Genomic DNA, 15,716 nt, shown 5'->3' on the forward strand with positions numbered 1-15,716 from the left:
TATTGTTATCATAGTGCATTTATTTTCTTTGTGAGGTCCCAGACAAGTTGACTACTCTTTTTATGTAATACAGAGATTCACGGTTACTTTTTTCTCAACCAAATTGTTCCCATAATCACAAAATGCAGAAGCTTTATCTATGAATTGCAAATAGATTTTCCTGTGATGTACCTTAGATGAGACAAGTGTGTGAGTTTTTAGCAATATGATCGTTCAAAAAATAATACAAGGATGTTGTACAGCTTAGAAAGCTGCCATAGAGGGACAACAGACGGCTAAAAATAAGGTGTATTTCGCTCTGCTGGATGGTTTTGCTGCTTCTTAGTGAAAGCAGAAAAGATTTCCTGGAGTTACATGTTAGTGAGACATTTTATTTAATACATGGGGTTTGATTGTAGGAAGGAAAAAATAATATCTTTTTTATTTATTTAGGGAACTGGATCCTGCTCCTAATCCTCCTCATTTTCCATCTTATGTGATTAAAGCAACCTTGGACTACATTAGCAACTGTCATAAAAGCAAATTAAAAAGTCTTGTAGCAGTTCTTTCTAAAAGCCCTGTAAGTATGTAGTGATGATTTTCTTCTTCGGTAGAATATAAAATTTCTTTTATGGGTACAATGTGATTTAATTAGACATTTTCATCATATATATGTAGGAGGAAAGAATACAACCTTGGAAACTTTTCTGTTCTTTTGTTTGCCTTTTGAAATTGAAAGAAGTTCTAAGTTCAAGGACACAGTAACCTTACAAAAATTACATGCTTGAACTATTACATGCATTATGTAATACATGTGAAATAATGTATAAATAGAGAGGGTTATTTTAAAGGTTGGGGAGATCTGTGTGTACCAGACACAGTTTAGATGCAATATATTGTTTTGACATAAGTCTGAAGAACATTCTAAAATAATTACATTTGGACAATTTTATCTAAATACTGTGTACGGTTAAGATATTAAAGTTTGCTTCTCTTACTGACAGTGCGAAATTTTATAGTGTGTGGTATTTTTAGACATTTGATTTTCAGTAGTTAAAGGGAAATACAAAGGCATATAAAATTATGCAGCCTGGCAATAAATCGTATACATATTACTTTCTTGTAATGTCATTTCTTAGAAATTTATCTTTTCAAAGTTTATGCTATTTTATTGCATATGTTGTCAACAACTTTGCCTATCCATAAACAATCTAAAAATGAGAAAAAAACCTTTTGCTAGGCCATGTTTGTCTAAATCTTTTGGGTGTGAAAGTTAATATTGCCGGCCAGTGGAGTGGAATGGAATGGAATGGAATAGAATATTTAAGGTGGAAGGGACCTATACTGATGCCTGACCACTTCAGGGCTGACCAAGAGTTAAAGCATGTTGTGAAGGGCATTGCCCAAATGCGTCTTAAACACTGATGGGCTTGGGACATCGACCACCTCTCTAGGAAGCCTGTTCCAGTGTGTGACCACCCTCTTGGTAAAGAAATGCTTCTTGATGTCCAGAATGCCTCCTAATGTCCAGGAATAAATTGTTTAAAATGTAACACAGTCTACTTAGTATTTTAAGACAGTTACTTTGTTTTTTAAGCTTACAGTTTTAACAGTTGCAATCTGTATTCATGTATTTGATGAAATAATGCATTTTGTACGTATGAACATTATGTTTGACAGAATATAGATTGAAGCACTACCTGATGTTTTAATGGTTTTATTTGGCGTTTCTCCTTTTGGTGAAAACTGCCATAACTGTTTGGTTTTCTGAAGAACAGGCATAACCTTTCTCATTGGGGAGGGGGGGAGGCGCGGGGAAATTGCTAGATGTGGGGCTTACAGTCCTGCTTGAAGAATCGGTTTCTGTGTAGGTCTTTTTTTTTTTTAAAGCAGTGAAAATAATTAAGCCTTTTTGTCCGTGTCCTTTAAAAATAGATGTATTGCTATTGCTAAAGTTTTCGTTTCTTGGTATAAAGTATATCTGTATAGGCATTGTGAAGTATTTTTTTAATACTAGTTTATTCATTTTTAGGATTCATTCCAGAAGATCCTTCTAGCCCTTTGTAAGCATGCGTCAGATACAAACAACATTTACAAGAAACACAGAGTTCTTATAATTTATCACTTGTTTGTTAGTCTGCTACTTAAAGAGATAAAAGATGGTTTAGGAGGAGCATGGGCTTTTGTCCTCCGAGATGTAATTTACACCCTGATTCACCACATCAATAGCAGGTAAATATGCCAATCATATCCCTGTCTGTACTCCCTTATTCTTATAACCTTGTATTTCAGTACCACTAGTAAATATGAATTCATTTGTAGAAATAATTGAAATTCCCTGAAAGAATAAATTGCCTTTCTTTGATAATTTCAGAATTTAAATTTACAGGTTAACAAAGTGTGGAACGTTTTGTGCTGTCCTTGTGTTTAAATGTTCACTGTACTGTGGAATTTTGTATCTATAATAGGCTATCACACTGTAGAAATAAGAAATGTTGGGAGATTTTGATGACAGAAAGTGTGTTTGGGAATTTAAAGGATATGGGAGAGGGCTACAAAGATGATAAGGGGACTGGAGCATCTCTCCTACAAGGACGGGCTGAGGGAGCTGGGCTTGTTCAGCCTGAAGAAGAGAAGGCTGAGAGGGGACCTTATAAATGCCTATAAATATCTGAAGGGTGGGTTTCAGGACGATGGGGCCAGACTTTTTTCAGTAGTGCCCAGTGACAGGACAAGGGGCAATGGGCACAAACTGAGGCACAGGAAGTTCCGTCTGAACATGAGGAAGAACTTCTTCCCTCTGAGGGTGACGGAGCACTGGAACAGGCTGCTGCAGAGAGGTTGTGGAGTCTCCTTCTCTGGAGATATTCAAAACCCACCTGGATGTGATCCTGTGCAGCCTGCTGTAGGTGACCCTGCTTTGGCAGGGAAGTTGGACTAGATGATCCCCAGAGGTCCCTAACAACCCTGAACATTCTGTGATTCTGTGAAAAATTGAGATTGTGGAGCTAAGTGCAAAGTAAGCACATGTCAAATAAAATGTGCTTACTGAGTAAATAAAGAGTATTGACACTGACATTCTCACCAGTAAGTAGCTAACAGAATGAGAATTGGCACATGTTGTCTTAGCTTGTCTTCAGATTGAGGAATCTGGTACTTCATCAGCCTTACGATTTAGATAGAGATTCTTACCTTTCGTGAGGACTAGAGATACTTTCTTATGTGAGGTTTAGCTTTGAATTTCCAAGACAGTTACTCACCTAAACGTTATTGAGTTTAAGTGAAAGTTGATTGCTTTGCTTGTTGGAAGCATTTCATACCCTGAAATATTGGAGAGGGGTGTGGATTTTATGGTAAATGCCGTTATTATGAGACTTATTATTGTGATCAACACTGAAGTGGGGCAGGGGCAGTTAATGCACTGGGGGGCAAGACTGCCGTTCAGATGGACCTCATCTGGTTGTAGGAGTGGGACAACAGGTACGCTGGGCATAGACAACCCAAGTCTTTCACCTGGGATACAATAACCCCATGGGTGAGTGCAGCCTTGGGAGCTGACTGGCTAGAAAGTAGCTTTGCAGAAGAGCACCCAGGAGTCCTGGGTGCCTTTTATCACAGAAGTCTTACTGTGTACTGGGCTGTGCTGGCAAGAGTGTAGCCAGCAAGCTGAGGGAAGTAGTCATTCACATCTGAGTCTTACAAAGCTGCAATAGGACCGCTGTGTCCAGGTGGGGCCGCTCCAGCCACGACAATGAGATACAGTGATGAACTGGGATGAGTTGAGTGGAAGACCCCCAAGGGGGTGAGTGGAGTTGATCTGATTTCTGTTGTCCAGTTTCTGAAGGGGAAGATAACCTTGTAGAGCAGGTAAAGCCAGACTTCTCCTAGAGGTGCACACTGAAAGGACAAGGGGTAGCAACCCACGAAGTTGCAATATGGGAAATTCTGGTTGGACACAAGGGAAAAGATTTTGACGGTGAGAATACTGAAATACTGGAGCAGGTTGCTCAGAGGGGCTATTGATTCTCCATCCAAGGAATGTGTCGGAATTCAGCTCAACAAAACCCTGAGAACCTGATCTGACTTTGGAGATGACCCTGCTTCAGGCACAAAGCTGCACTAGATAATCCCCAGGAGCCCTTCGTAACCTATTTCTTTTTTTTTTTACTTTTTAAAAAAAATCTAATGGTTATGTGAAAGAGAGGAGGGTTCAGAGAGCATGTTTTCCACTTGGTTCTGTTTCTGTCAACATTGTTCTGGCAAATAATAATGTAAAAACCTTTGCAGGTTGGTTTGGAATTTTTTTTTCTCTTTGGAATGTATTTTTAAGTTTTTTTTACTCCATTTGTTAAAGCAGTCTGTCAAATTCTGTGTGTTTTATTTGTCCCATGTCTCCTGAGGTAGATCTTTAGAGCTGATTGAGTTGATAATTTTAAATTTTAGAATCAGTTCCTCGGAAAAAGTATATTTATATTTCCCCTTTTCCCCTATTCTTCCCTGTTTTATAATTGGTTAACACTTGAGACAAGAACAATTTGTATTTCTTTAATTTCACTTCTTTGTTTCCTGTGACAGGCCTGTTGTTATCAGAGATATATCCATGCGCAGCTTTTCACTCTGTTGTGATCTTCTTCATCATGTTTGCCACACAGCAGTTACATGTTGCAATGATGCTCTAGAGAGCCACCTTCATGTTATTGTAGGAACCCTAATACCACTTGCCGTGGACCAGCCTGAGGTTCAGGAACAGGTAGTTTTGCGTTGCTGCTTATTCTTTATCTGTTGGCTTTTTAGTTCATGTTCACTGTCGTAAAAGCTGTATCTACACTCAAGTTCAATTTTAATTCTTTTTTTCTATGCTCTGTAGATTTATATAACAAATATTTTTTTGGGATGTAACACTACACCTTTGGGTTTTTTTAAATAAGTGTCTTTTGATACTTCTATGTTGACAAATTTTATGTTCCATATTTAATTCCTGTGGCTTTAAACAGTGATTGAGATGTATTTGTATCATAATTGCTGAGATTACTGTATCGCTTTCTAATTCTTTATTTACTTAGTCTATAAAAAATCTGATTTCTTAAAGAGCTTTAATGGTGTTGTAATGTTGTTTGTCTGCTTTGAATATGTCAGTCTTTTTCAGCCAAATCTGAAAGAGATTTAAAACCTTCAGGGTAAGTTTCAGGGAAATTGTTCCTTTAGTTGAGTAGAGACACCAAATCCACTAAGGAAAATACAGAACGAACACAGGCATTGGTAAACTGCTGGGGATGGCAGTCTCATCAGTACAAGCAAGTCAAGTAGCCGAGCAGTTACCTACAAAGCTCTGTGGATGAGTTCACAGGAAATACAATGAAGTCCTTTGGAAGGGGAAGGTGTTTAGGGGACAAAGAGGAAATACGTGCAAAGAGCAGATTTCAGTAGTTCAGCTATTCATTTAACAAGTTACCGTTTAAAATAAATTTAGCACATAGGCCTTAAAAGGGAAATGAAGCAGTTTCTGTTGTGTGACAAGCCTTGTTTTCCTTCTGATGATGATTTGTATGTGCATTCTACTGGGGGTGGAGATATACTTACATTCAGAGACTTACAATTAGTAGCTGAAGATGAGAAGAGTATGCCTCTTGTACTTCAGTCCTCATGGTTGCCTTCTGGCTTAATCTGATCCCGTGGCAACATGTGCGCCTTCATGGCTGCAGTGTAGCCCTTCATTGTTCTCCTCCTTGTACTTCCAGTTCAACGGGAGGGCTGTGCTGATCCAGCTGAGAATAACTTCGCAATCTGTTTCCCAGCTTAACGATCATGATCAGATCATGATCATATTTGTCTGTGCAAACAGTTCTACGTCCACAACTGCAAAAGCAATGTGTCAGGGCATCCCTGGGTGGAAACAAAGTGGGGAGGGCAGAAATTTCTCTGAATTGGAACAGATATCAAATATGAAACTTTCTCATGTCATACTCCTGCAGGGAAGTCCTTCCTCTAGTGATCACTTTTCAGTTTCTTCTCTTTACTTTTCTTCCAGCTTTAAATGGAGGCTAGTTAATCATTGTCAGGTAAATACAAGTGTCCAAATAAACGCCTCATCGTTTAGATTGTAGACTCCTTCAAAACTGCCTGGATTAAATATCCAACTGCATTGATTTGTAAATAAAGTATAAAAGCAGTGTTTTTGCAAGGAAAGTATGGTACCCCTGAGCAAGCATTTATTCAAGTTGTAGATCTGTTATAAAGCAAACTCTGCCAGATTTCAGTAATTTGGGCAGTAAATTATGATATTTAGGCATTTGTCCAGATTTCAAATTACTGGCACTTTAGTTAGTAAGAATAATAAAGTCCTAATAACATCAGAAGGACTGCTCAGGCGCAGTGTGTTGCTAAATCCTTGCCAATATTGTGATGGTTGTATTGTCCCATATTTGAAATCAGCTTCATCAAAAGACAGGCTAAAACTGCAGGCTGTGATAGTATAAGCTTTGATGTCTGTTTGGGAGGGGGAGTAGCAAAAACGCCTCTCCATTTTGGCATATATCTGTGATTTCCCCAAGCCTCTAAACATTTTAACAGTGTAATTAAATTATCGTACTTTTTTCGTATAGAATTTAATGGAACTTCGAGAAATACAAACTTTGGAACCTGAATAAGAAATATGGCTCAAATATATTTTTCTGTCTTTTTTGTTTTTCATTTACTTTTTACGTGCAGGTCCTAGGCTTGTTGAGGTATCTGGTGATAGATAATAAGGATAATGAAAATCTGTATCAAGCAATCAAGTGCTTAGATCCTTTTCCTGAATATCCTGCTTTTAAAGATCTGCGAGCAACTCAACAGAAGATAAAATACAGTAAAGGACCATATTCTCTTTTGGAGGTAGTTAAAACTATGTCTTGTGGCATACTGTTTCTTGTAACGCAAACTTTCAAAAGAAAAACAATTTTCCATCTATAGGTATGGTTGAGAAAGATTTAAATTCGACATGTGGATACTTTTTATTGCCAGTTTCATAGACTGAGATATTTGTAGATCTCCTTTCTTATTTTGCATATATTGTTCTCCATATTGTGGACTGTTGAGAGCCACGTCTTTACTTGAAGCCTTTATTTGTATGGCATATGTGCTTAATACAAAATGTTGTTTTGCAGGAAATTAATCACTTTCTCTCAGTTGGTGTTTGTGATTCACTGCCTTTAACAAGACTTGAAGGACTGTATGATTTACGCAAACAATTGGAACAGTATAAAGATCAGATGAAGGATCTCTTGAAAAATTTCCAAGGTACTGAAGTCTGATTATGCGTTTTATTTCTTTTGTATCTGGTTTTAGATGTGTAACAATATAACTCTATTCTAATTTGGCATTGAATGTTTTATTTTGTGTCTCCTTTCTTTGTATGTCAACAATGTAACCTTATTATAATTTCACATATAGAGTAGAGTGGCATTTATTATTCATGCAAAATATGAAGTATCTTTAGCAGAGTGTATTATAAGTATTATATGAGCTGTTACGTGGCAGAGAGGATAAAATGCCCTTCCAGCTTTTGGCATGGGGCACTTATGATTGTGAATGATCACAGTAACATATGAGTATATTGCTTTATGGCTGCTTAATGAGTTTTCTTGTATATGAATCTCCCTATGGTTTTAAATATAATGAAGCTAGATTTTATTAAAGATATAGTATGTTAAAAAGTAAAGTTCACAGAAATTTTAAAATGATAGGATTTAGTTTAGGTGAACCTTGCCACATCCCAGGATTCTGTTTCAGCCCTCAGTCCAGACCCAGTTCCTTCCTGTTTTGGTTTTCAGATGCTTGTGCCAGACCATTTCACTTTTCTCCTCTGCATCAAGTCTTTATCAGCTTGTGTGCATGATGGGAAGATAAAAAGAGCTGACGTAATTCATTGTAAATAAGTGCAAAGTAAAATCTGGGGAGGAATAGTAGGCTGTCATAAGGCCATGGTGTAAGTGCATTGTGTTCCCACATCTTGATACCCCCCACATTGATACACCAGAAGGACGGGATGCCATCCAGAGGGACCTGGACAAGCTGGAGAGGTGGGCCTGTGTGAACCTCATGAGGTTCAACAAGGCCAAGTGCAAGGTCCTACACCTGGGTCGGGGTAATCCCCAGTATCAATACAGGCTGGGGGATGAAAGGATCGAGAGCAGCCCTGCTGAGAGGGACTTGGGGGTACTGATAGACGAAAGGCTGGACGTGAGCCGGCAATGTGCGCTGGCAGCCCAGAGGGGCAACCGTGTCCTGGGCTGCATCAAGAGAAGCGTGGCCACCAGGTCGAGAGAGGTGATTCTGCCCCTCTACTCTGCTCTGGTGAGACCTCACCTGGAGTACTGCGTTCAGCTCTGGAGCCTCAGCAGAAGGACATGGAACTGTTGGAGCGGGTCCAAAGGAGGGCTACAAAAATGATCTGAGGGCTGGAGCACCTCTCCTATGAGGACAGGCTGAGAGAGTTGGGCTTGTTTAGCCTGGAGAAGAGAAGGTTGTGGGGAGACCTGATTGCAGCCTTTCAGTACTTAAGTGGAGCACCTGGGTGTCCTGGTGGACGACATGTTAACCGTGAGCCAGCAGTGTGCCCTGGCTGCCAAGAAGGCCAATGGGATCCTGGGATGCATCAAGAAGAGTGTGGCCAGCAGGCTGAGGGAGGTTCTCCTTCCCCTCTACACTGCACTGGTGAGGCCCCATCTGGAGTACTCTGTCCAGTTCTGGGCTCCCCACTGCAAGAAAGATGAGGAGCTACTGGAGAGAGTCCAGCGGAGGGCTACAAGGATGGTGAGGGGACTGGAGCATCTCTCCTACGAGGAGAGGCTGAGGGAGGTGGGCTTGTTCAGCCTGAAGAAGAGAAGGCTGAGAGGGGACCTAATATATACTTACAAATATCTGAAGGGTGGGTGTCAGGAGGATGGGGCCAAGCTCTTTTCAGTAGTGCCCAGCGACAGGACAAGGGGCAATGGGCACAAACTGAAGCATAGGAAGTTCCGTCTGAACATGAGGAAGAACTTCTTCCCTCTGAGGGTGATTGAGCACTGGAACAGGCTGCCCAGGGAGGTTGTGGAGTCTTCTTCTCTGGAGACATTCAAGACCCACCTGGACAAGGTGCAGTGCAGCCTGCTGTAGGTGACCCTGCTTCGGCAGGAGGGTTGGACTAGATGACCCACAGAGGTCCCTTCCAACCCCTACCATTCTGTGATTCTGAGTCTACAGGAAAGATGGGGACAATCTTTTTAGTAGAGACAGCAGTGACAGGACAAGGTAAATGGTTTTAAACTAAAACAGGGTAGGTTTAGGCTAGATATAAGGAAGAAATTCTTTACAATGAGGGTGGTGAAACACTGGAACGGGTTGCCCAGAGAGGTAGTGGAGGCCCCATCCCTGGAAACATTGAAGACCAGGCTGGACAGGGCTCTGAGCAACCTGATCTAGTTAGTGGTGTCCCTGCTCGCTGCGGGGGGGTTGGACGAGATGACCTCTGGGGGTCCCTTCCAACCCAAAACTTTCTATGATTCTATGATTCTGTCTTGAATATCATTTACAATTTTAGTCTTGAAATTCTGCTTGAAAAGAGAGTTAGTAAAAGGGCAAGAAGCTTGTGTGGAACAACTTCCATCATAGGAGAGCCTTGTGAGCTTGGAAACAAGGTGCAATAGGAATACTGAGAGGGGTATGATCTGGTGGGTGGTATGATGGAGCTGAGTAGGGAACACTGAACACTTTTATGACAGTACAAGAACAGATTAGATTACCTGGCAACAGTTGTACAAGAGAAACCACATATTTTTTTCAAACAAAATATATACAGCATGGAACTGACTGCCACTTCTTGTGGAGACCAGAAGCGTAATGGACCTTAAAAGGAGTTAGACATATCTCATAGAGATTATTATGTATGGAGATCTGCTCAGAAATCCCCAATCTGCTGACTGGCAAAACCCGAGAAGAAATAATTACTCTTGTTCTGTTGGAGGTGGGTTAGCAGTCTTGATGGGCCTGTTACCTTGATTCTGCCTTATACTAAAAGTCTATTAAACACTTCCAAATAACTTTACTATTATTATTTTAGGTGTTTAAAAGAAGTAAAACCACAGTTATTGATAAAGGCTATGAAACTGTATGCTAAAAGATAACATCTAAGAAATAACTACTGCAGTTTGGCCACGTGTATTCATTTTTATAAAAATGTCAGCAAGCATACAGCGTGATTCCAGTTTTCCATTCCAATCAACAGGGCTGCAGGATGTTGGTTTTTTAAAGAAAATACTGATTTTATTTTTTTTACCTTGGCAAATCATCATATTTTTTCCTAGACCTTGTTCCTGGAAACTGCAAAAACATTTTGTTTGGAATGTTTATTTTAAAAAAATACTTTAGGCAAGCAGCAAATATGTAAGGAAATACTGATCTTGAGAGTTTATAATTTGGCAAAGTTAATTAGGCAAGTGAAAGCAAGTAAAATTCTGTGAAATTCCTGGTAGAAAGCCTTATGTTGGGATATTCCTTGGATTTGGATTTAGAGCAGAATGATGTTGTTAGCTTAAGTGCTGTCAGTGGAGTCACATAGTATGACTTCACTATTTCAAATAACATTCTTACACTAATTTATGCTAATATTTCATGTATTTAATTATAATTTCTACATCAAATCACTGAAAATAATAGCATTTGTGTATTCTAGTTTTAGGGATTCTTTATCATAATCAAATGCATAGAAATTTTTTCAAGACATGATGAATAAGAAAATTTAATGTTTTTTTAATGTACTGTTTAATACCAGCTTGCTTCAACAGTCATAATGCCTGTTGATATTTGTAGATGTCAACAAGCATTATGAATGATAATAAAAGATTATAAAGCAGTGTTTTTTTCTAATATGTTCACATTACAAATACACAATGACATTTTGGGGTATTATTTTTCTTTCTGAATGATAGACAAGCCAGAAGACTCTGTGGTAGTGAAATTGGTGGTGAGCTTACTGCAGCTGTCCAAGATGGCAGTTAACCATACAGGTGAAAAAGCAGTGCTGGGTAAGTTAATGAGTCCCACAGGTGCCCTAGGCCTGTCACTGCAAACCCCAGGTTGACACTGTGGATGTTCTCAGTGTCCTTCCTACTGCTATTTTGCATTTGCTGCCAGAGGTAACCATCAGCAATGTTAAAATGGGTGATAAGTCTTGTTTTCAGTCACTGTGTTTTACAGCTTTGACTAATAACTTAGCTTGTCATCAATTTAGACCCTGGTCTCTTCTATATGCAATATTAAGAGTCATCTGCTGTTATATGGGTCACTTACTGGGTTGAAAAATAGTAAGAAAAATTTAAGAGAAGTTACCTGAAAATTTGAAGGACATATCTTAGTGGAAATTAAAAGTTGTTCTCCATCTTACAACCTCTTCTGTATTATTTAAATTATTCTCACCTTTTACATGGAGCACCTGATTAATGTCAGATCGAAAGCACTAATGCTAAAATCCACATCCCCTCTTCCCCAGTTGGGGAGCATCTCCATGAAGGTGATGTTTACTGAAATTAGATGTCTGAACTAGACAGAAACACAAGTAATGAGAACATTTACCTTAAATTATTTTGGTCTAAAAGACTAATAACTGACAATTACAAAGCTAAGCAATTGAAGCTCACATTGACTTCAGTATGATACATTCTCCAGCACCTCTGCAAGCTGTAAGTTTCAGTCTTTTCTGCATTGTGTTTCCTCAGATGATTTGTTAAATTTCATTCAAAACACAACCTGTATGTCCTCAGTCTGTTCTTTATTTGCTCTGGTAGTAAAACAATGTTTTAGACAATGGAAACATTTTCAAGACATGCTGAGTATGAATGAAAGAGCAGAGAAATAGATTTTGGTTTCTTTCTGACAAATATTAACATCCCTTTTTGAAAACAGTTTTCAAGGTCAAATTTGTTTTGTTTTTGTATGTGGTCATGTGTTTTTATAAAATATTTTGTCTGGAAAGCAGTACATTGATACATCATTTTATGTAAAATGTAAGTTAATTCGTGTTGAGTTTACAGGCTACTGTTTGTATTTCTCATACCTTTAGGGTATGAAAATGAGTGTCTCTTACTGGCTGTGGTTCTGACCTTTTGCACTTACCTGTTTCTGAGAAAAACTAAAATCTATGTCTGATTTAAACTGCAAAATCCAGAGCCGTAGGCACTCCTAGAAAATTGAGTTGGAAAGCATAACTATTATTTATGAGTCTTAAGCTGCAAAATTTGTATAAATGTAATTTCAATCATAAAGCTTAAGTGATTATTTATAAATGTTTGCAGCTTTTGAACACGTAATAATCTCAGTTCTAAAAGTGGTTTATATTAGTTGGCAACTTTTTAGGGCATGACCTTGTTTTGGTGTGCAGAAGACCATAAAATTACCTGCATTTGCAGAGGCCATTGGAAGTTGCTTGGGAGAAATAGGTCCCATGGATTTCTCCACCATAGCTCTTCAGCGTGCTGAAAGTGCATTGGATTCTAAAGTGGTGGATTTACTTGAAGACAGAAAACTTCAGTGGGTCTTCATAATGTTAACTCAAATAAATCTTGCTTTAACAGATAATTGGTGAGTATATTTGCTTATTTGTTTAGTTCAAAGCTTAATAGGAGCCAGTAAGTTGTACGTTGTTCAGATCACCTCAGAGTAACACTCTGAAAGTGTTACTAACACCTCTTAATGTCCAGCCATGTGCTTCTTCAAGGCTCAGATTGCTTATCCAGTCAAGCTTAAATGTTTCCTAGATATTCTCTAGTTGGACTTGAACCAGAGAGTCTGTTCTGTGCTGTGGAGGATAGCAAGGACAGCAGTGCTATGGAGCAAATATTGAGGCTTCGCTTTACAACAAAATATACAATGGCATGTCCTAGTCCAAAATTTTCTGATTTGATGTATGTGTTGTTAGATTGTGGGATTATTTGTCGTGTGTGTTTATAAAGGTGATTTTGAAAATAAAATATCTGAATGAAATTAATAGTAGTGACATTGTGTATGTTATTCTTTCAGCATTGATGTTAGAGCTGCTGCTGTTTCCTGTTTGAAAAACATATTAGCCACCAAGTCTGGCAGTGAATTTTGGGAAGTTTATAAAAATAAAGCTGATCCCATGTTAATCTATCTACAGCCTTTCAGAATGTCTAGGAAAAAGGTACTTCTGATATACCTTATTTATATGGCGTAGGAGATAAAGAAAACATAAAAATAGATACTTAAAAAAAGTAAACTAGAAAATATTTTTGAGATAGCCTTCGATGAATGCAAAATTTGGACTTTTCATCAGTCTGATTGCAAATGTGATTGCTTTTGTACATCTGTTTCTCCTTTCTGTTTCAGCATTTGTGGCTTCTTCACGTAGAAAATTACCAATTTAACATTAGAAAGCCATGTACTTTCATTATTAGAGAGATGCTTTTTGATTACCTACTCGGTAATCTAATACATTCTTTCTCAGGATTCTGGTATCATTTGATGCAAAAACTTAGTGAAAAACAGGTCAGAAAAAAGGTGGATAATTAACTGTAAATTGGATATTTCCTAATTTTAAACTTTTGATTTGTAACCTAAATGTGATCTCTGATACAGCCTTGTTGATGTTAGCAGTAAAATTTTATTTTTAATACTTTCAGGTTTCCTTGGAAAACTTTACATTTATATGAATAAAATTGATATTGTGAATCAATTAAAACACAGTTAATATTCAGTATGTTTTAATCTCTGCAGATTGCAGTATAGTTTTTTTAAATTACCATAGAATTGTTTATATATATACGTGTGTTTCCCTTCTAGTTTTTTGTAGTACCTGCTAATGATACAGAGACTCCTATAGAAACGTTGAATGACACAAACCTGTGGATTCCTCTGGGAGAAAGTCATGAGACCTGGATCAAGCGCTTAACTAGTTCAATACTGGACAGTGGAGGTGTGCAAAATGAAGTTCTCCAGTTAATGAAGCCGCTGTGTGAGGTGAGCTAAATTATGTGTATGTACATATATATAGGTATGTGCGCTGTGATGCACAAAAATATATGATTACTCATCGTGACAGCAAATAGTAATTTCTGCTATTAAGTTGGCTTGGTTTTTTTTCTTAGCAGCTGCTCTGCTTGATTGTTTTCTAGGTGAAAACAGACTTGTGTCAAACTTTGCTTCCATACCTGATTCATGATATCCTTCTTCATGACTCAGATGAATCTTGGAGAAATCTTTTGTCAGTTCATATCCAGAAGTTTTTTACAGCCTGTTGCAGATTTGCCTCATCTAGTAGATCTGCTACACCACCAAATTCTGATTCAGGTAACGTCATAATATTTTTGTTTCAGATGAAAGAGGGATTCTTGTGAAAAAATTATCTTTGACATCAAACGTGTGGTATGCACTTGTAGGCAGGCAGAATTTTTCAAGCTTCTGTCCAATTGTTTGATCTTTTTCAGTGGAGATACCAGTAATTTCAAAGCTGTTCATTGGCAGCATCCAAGTAGTTTCTTCTGTATAGCTTCTTTCCTTATTGACAACTGGATAATGTTTATTACTTGATGAATTTAGAGGTGATCCAGTGTTGTGGGCTGTAAGACTGAGTCTTGGACTGTCTCTTAAAATGACTAATAGGCAATTAAATTCCTCTCTTACTCAAACAAGAGTGATTAAAGGCAGTTTTCACCCGGATTTTCCCCTTGGAAAAAAGACTAACACTTGCTTTAGCTTTTGCCTAATGTTGATAATGGTCTCTATATACTTTCAAAATACGTGTTCCATTGCAGCAGAATGGAAGGGACTTGTAACCAAAAGAACTGCAGCTCAGTATGAGGAATGCAATAAATTCCATTAAAAGCAAAGCACCTTCTAATCAGTCTGGCTGGTGTCCTTTCCACTTAGATTGTGGTTGAAGTTAGCAGAAATCTGTGTAAAAAGTAAGATCTTTGTTATTAGACTATGGGAATGGTATCTGCACTTACTTTCAGGAGCTGAAATCATGTATTTCTTTTATTTATGCATGTCCCTTACCTAACACAAATATAGTAACTTCAGGTTAGTATTTTTTTGTGCAGTAGCTACTCTTTATCTTCCAACTCCCTTCTTCAGTAAAAAATCACCAAAGACAAGTCATGCAAACTTCAGGTTGCCAGAGAGGTAAAGGAACCTTTAGTATTGATGTTTCTACTAAGAGTGGTGTAAATAAGCTTAATGATATTTAGTGTATTTTAAAGGACTTTTTTATAGACGCTGACTATCCTGGCCAGAAAGACTAGGCCGATATTCTTTCACATTTTGGAAGTTAGTTAACAAGCTGCTCCCACAATCCATATATTTTTGTTATTGTCCCACTTTGTAAGACAGATAAGCATTAATAATTTCCTATTTCTTTTCTGTAAGCAGCCAGGGAAACTGCTACACAAATTTATGCTCAGATATACAGAGTAACTCAAAATGTTCCATGAAAAATATGAAGAGCTTTTTCTAAGTTTTATAAACTTCCAGTTCAGTGACACCAAGGAGCAAATGATAGAGGCCTCTTCAAACATTGTGATTCTATGCAAGGAATCTTACAGAGGCAATAAAAGCAAAATAAAGGACACGTAAAAGCTTTGAATGGAGTTTTTCAGATTAAAAACTGTCCTAGTACCAAAAAAAAAATAGATGAAGTAGCACACAGCTTGTTGTGTATGTAGTTGTTTCCAGGTAAACTGGAGGTGCACTAGCCAGCAGAGCAA

The 15,716-nt window shown here is 38.1% G+C and overlaps 1 protein-coding gene across 5 annotated transcripts in view; it reads left to right on the forward strand.

The window, feature by feature from the left end:
- Positions 1-15,716, forward strand: part of ATM (ATM serine/threonine kinase) — a 75,426-nt gene that overhangs the window by 26,304 nt on the left and 33,406 nt on the right. For all 5 annotated transcript variants that reach the window (XR_012763695.1, XR_012763694.1, XM_075418420.1 and 2 more), the window contains exons 28-37: positions 433-559; positions 2,012-2,211; positions 4,555-4,729; positions 6,688-6,852; positions 7,125-7,257; positions 10,929-11,024; positions 12,405-12,576; positions 13,015-13,156; positions 13,795-13,971; positions 14,127-14,301. Coding sequence is in view for 3 of the 5 variants with exons in the window: in XM_075418420.1 (XP_075274535.1) it covers positions 433-559; positions 2,012-2,211; positions 4,555-4,729; positions 6,688-6,852; positions 7,125-7,257; positions 10,929-11,024; positions 12,405-12,576; positions 13,015-13,156; positions 13,795-13,971; positions 14,127-14,301 (1,562 nt within the window). In the remaining 2 variants the exon portion in view is untranslated. The remainder of the gene's footprint in view (positions 1-432; positions 560-2,011; positions 2,212-4,554; positions 4,730-6,687; positions 6,853-7,124; positions 7,258-10,928; positions 11,025-12,404; positions 12,577-13,014; positions 13,157-13,794; positions 13,972-14,126; positions 14,302-15,716) is intronic.

Source organism: Opisthocomus hoazin, chromosome 1 (genome assembly GCF_030867145.1).
Source record: "Opisthocomus hoazin isolate bOpiHoa1 chromosome 1, bOpiHoa1.hap1, whole genome shotgun sequence".
NCBI lineage: Eukaryota > Metazoa > Chordata > Aves > Opisthocomiformes > Opisthocomidae > Opisthocomus > Opisthocomus hoazin.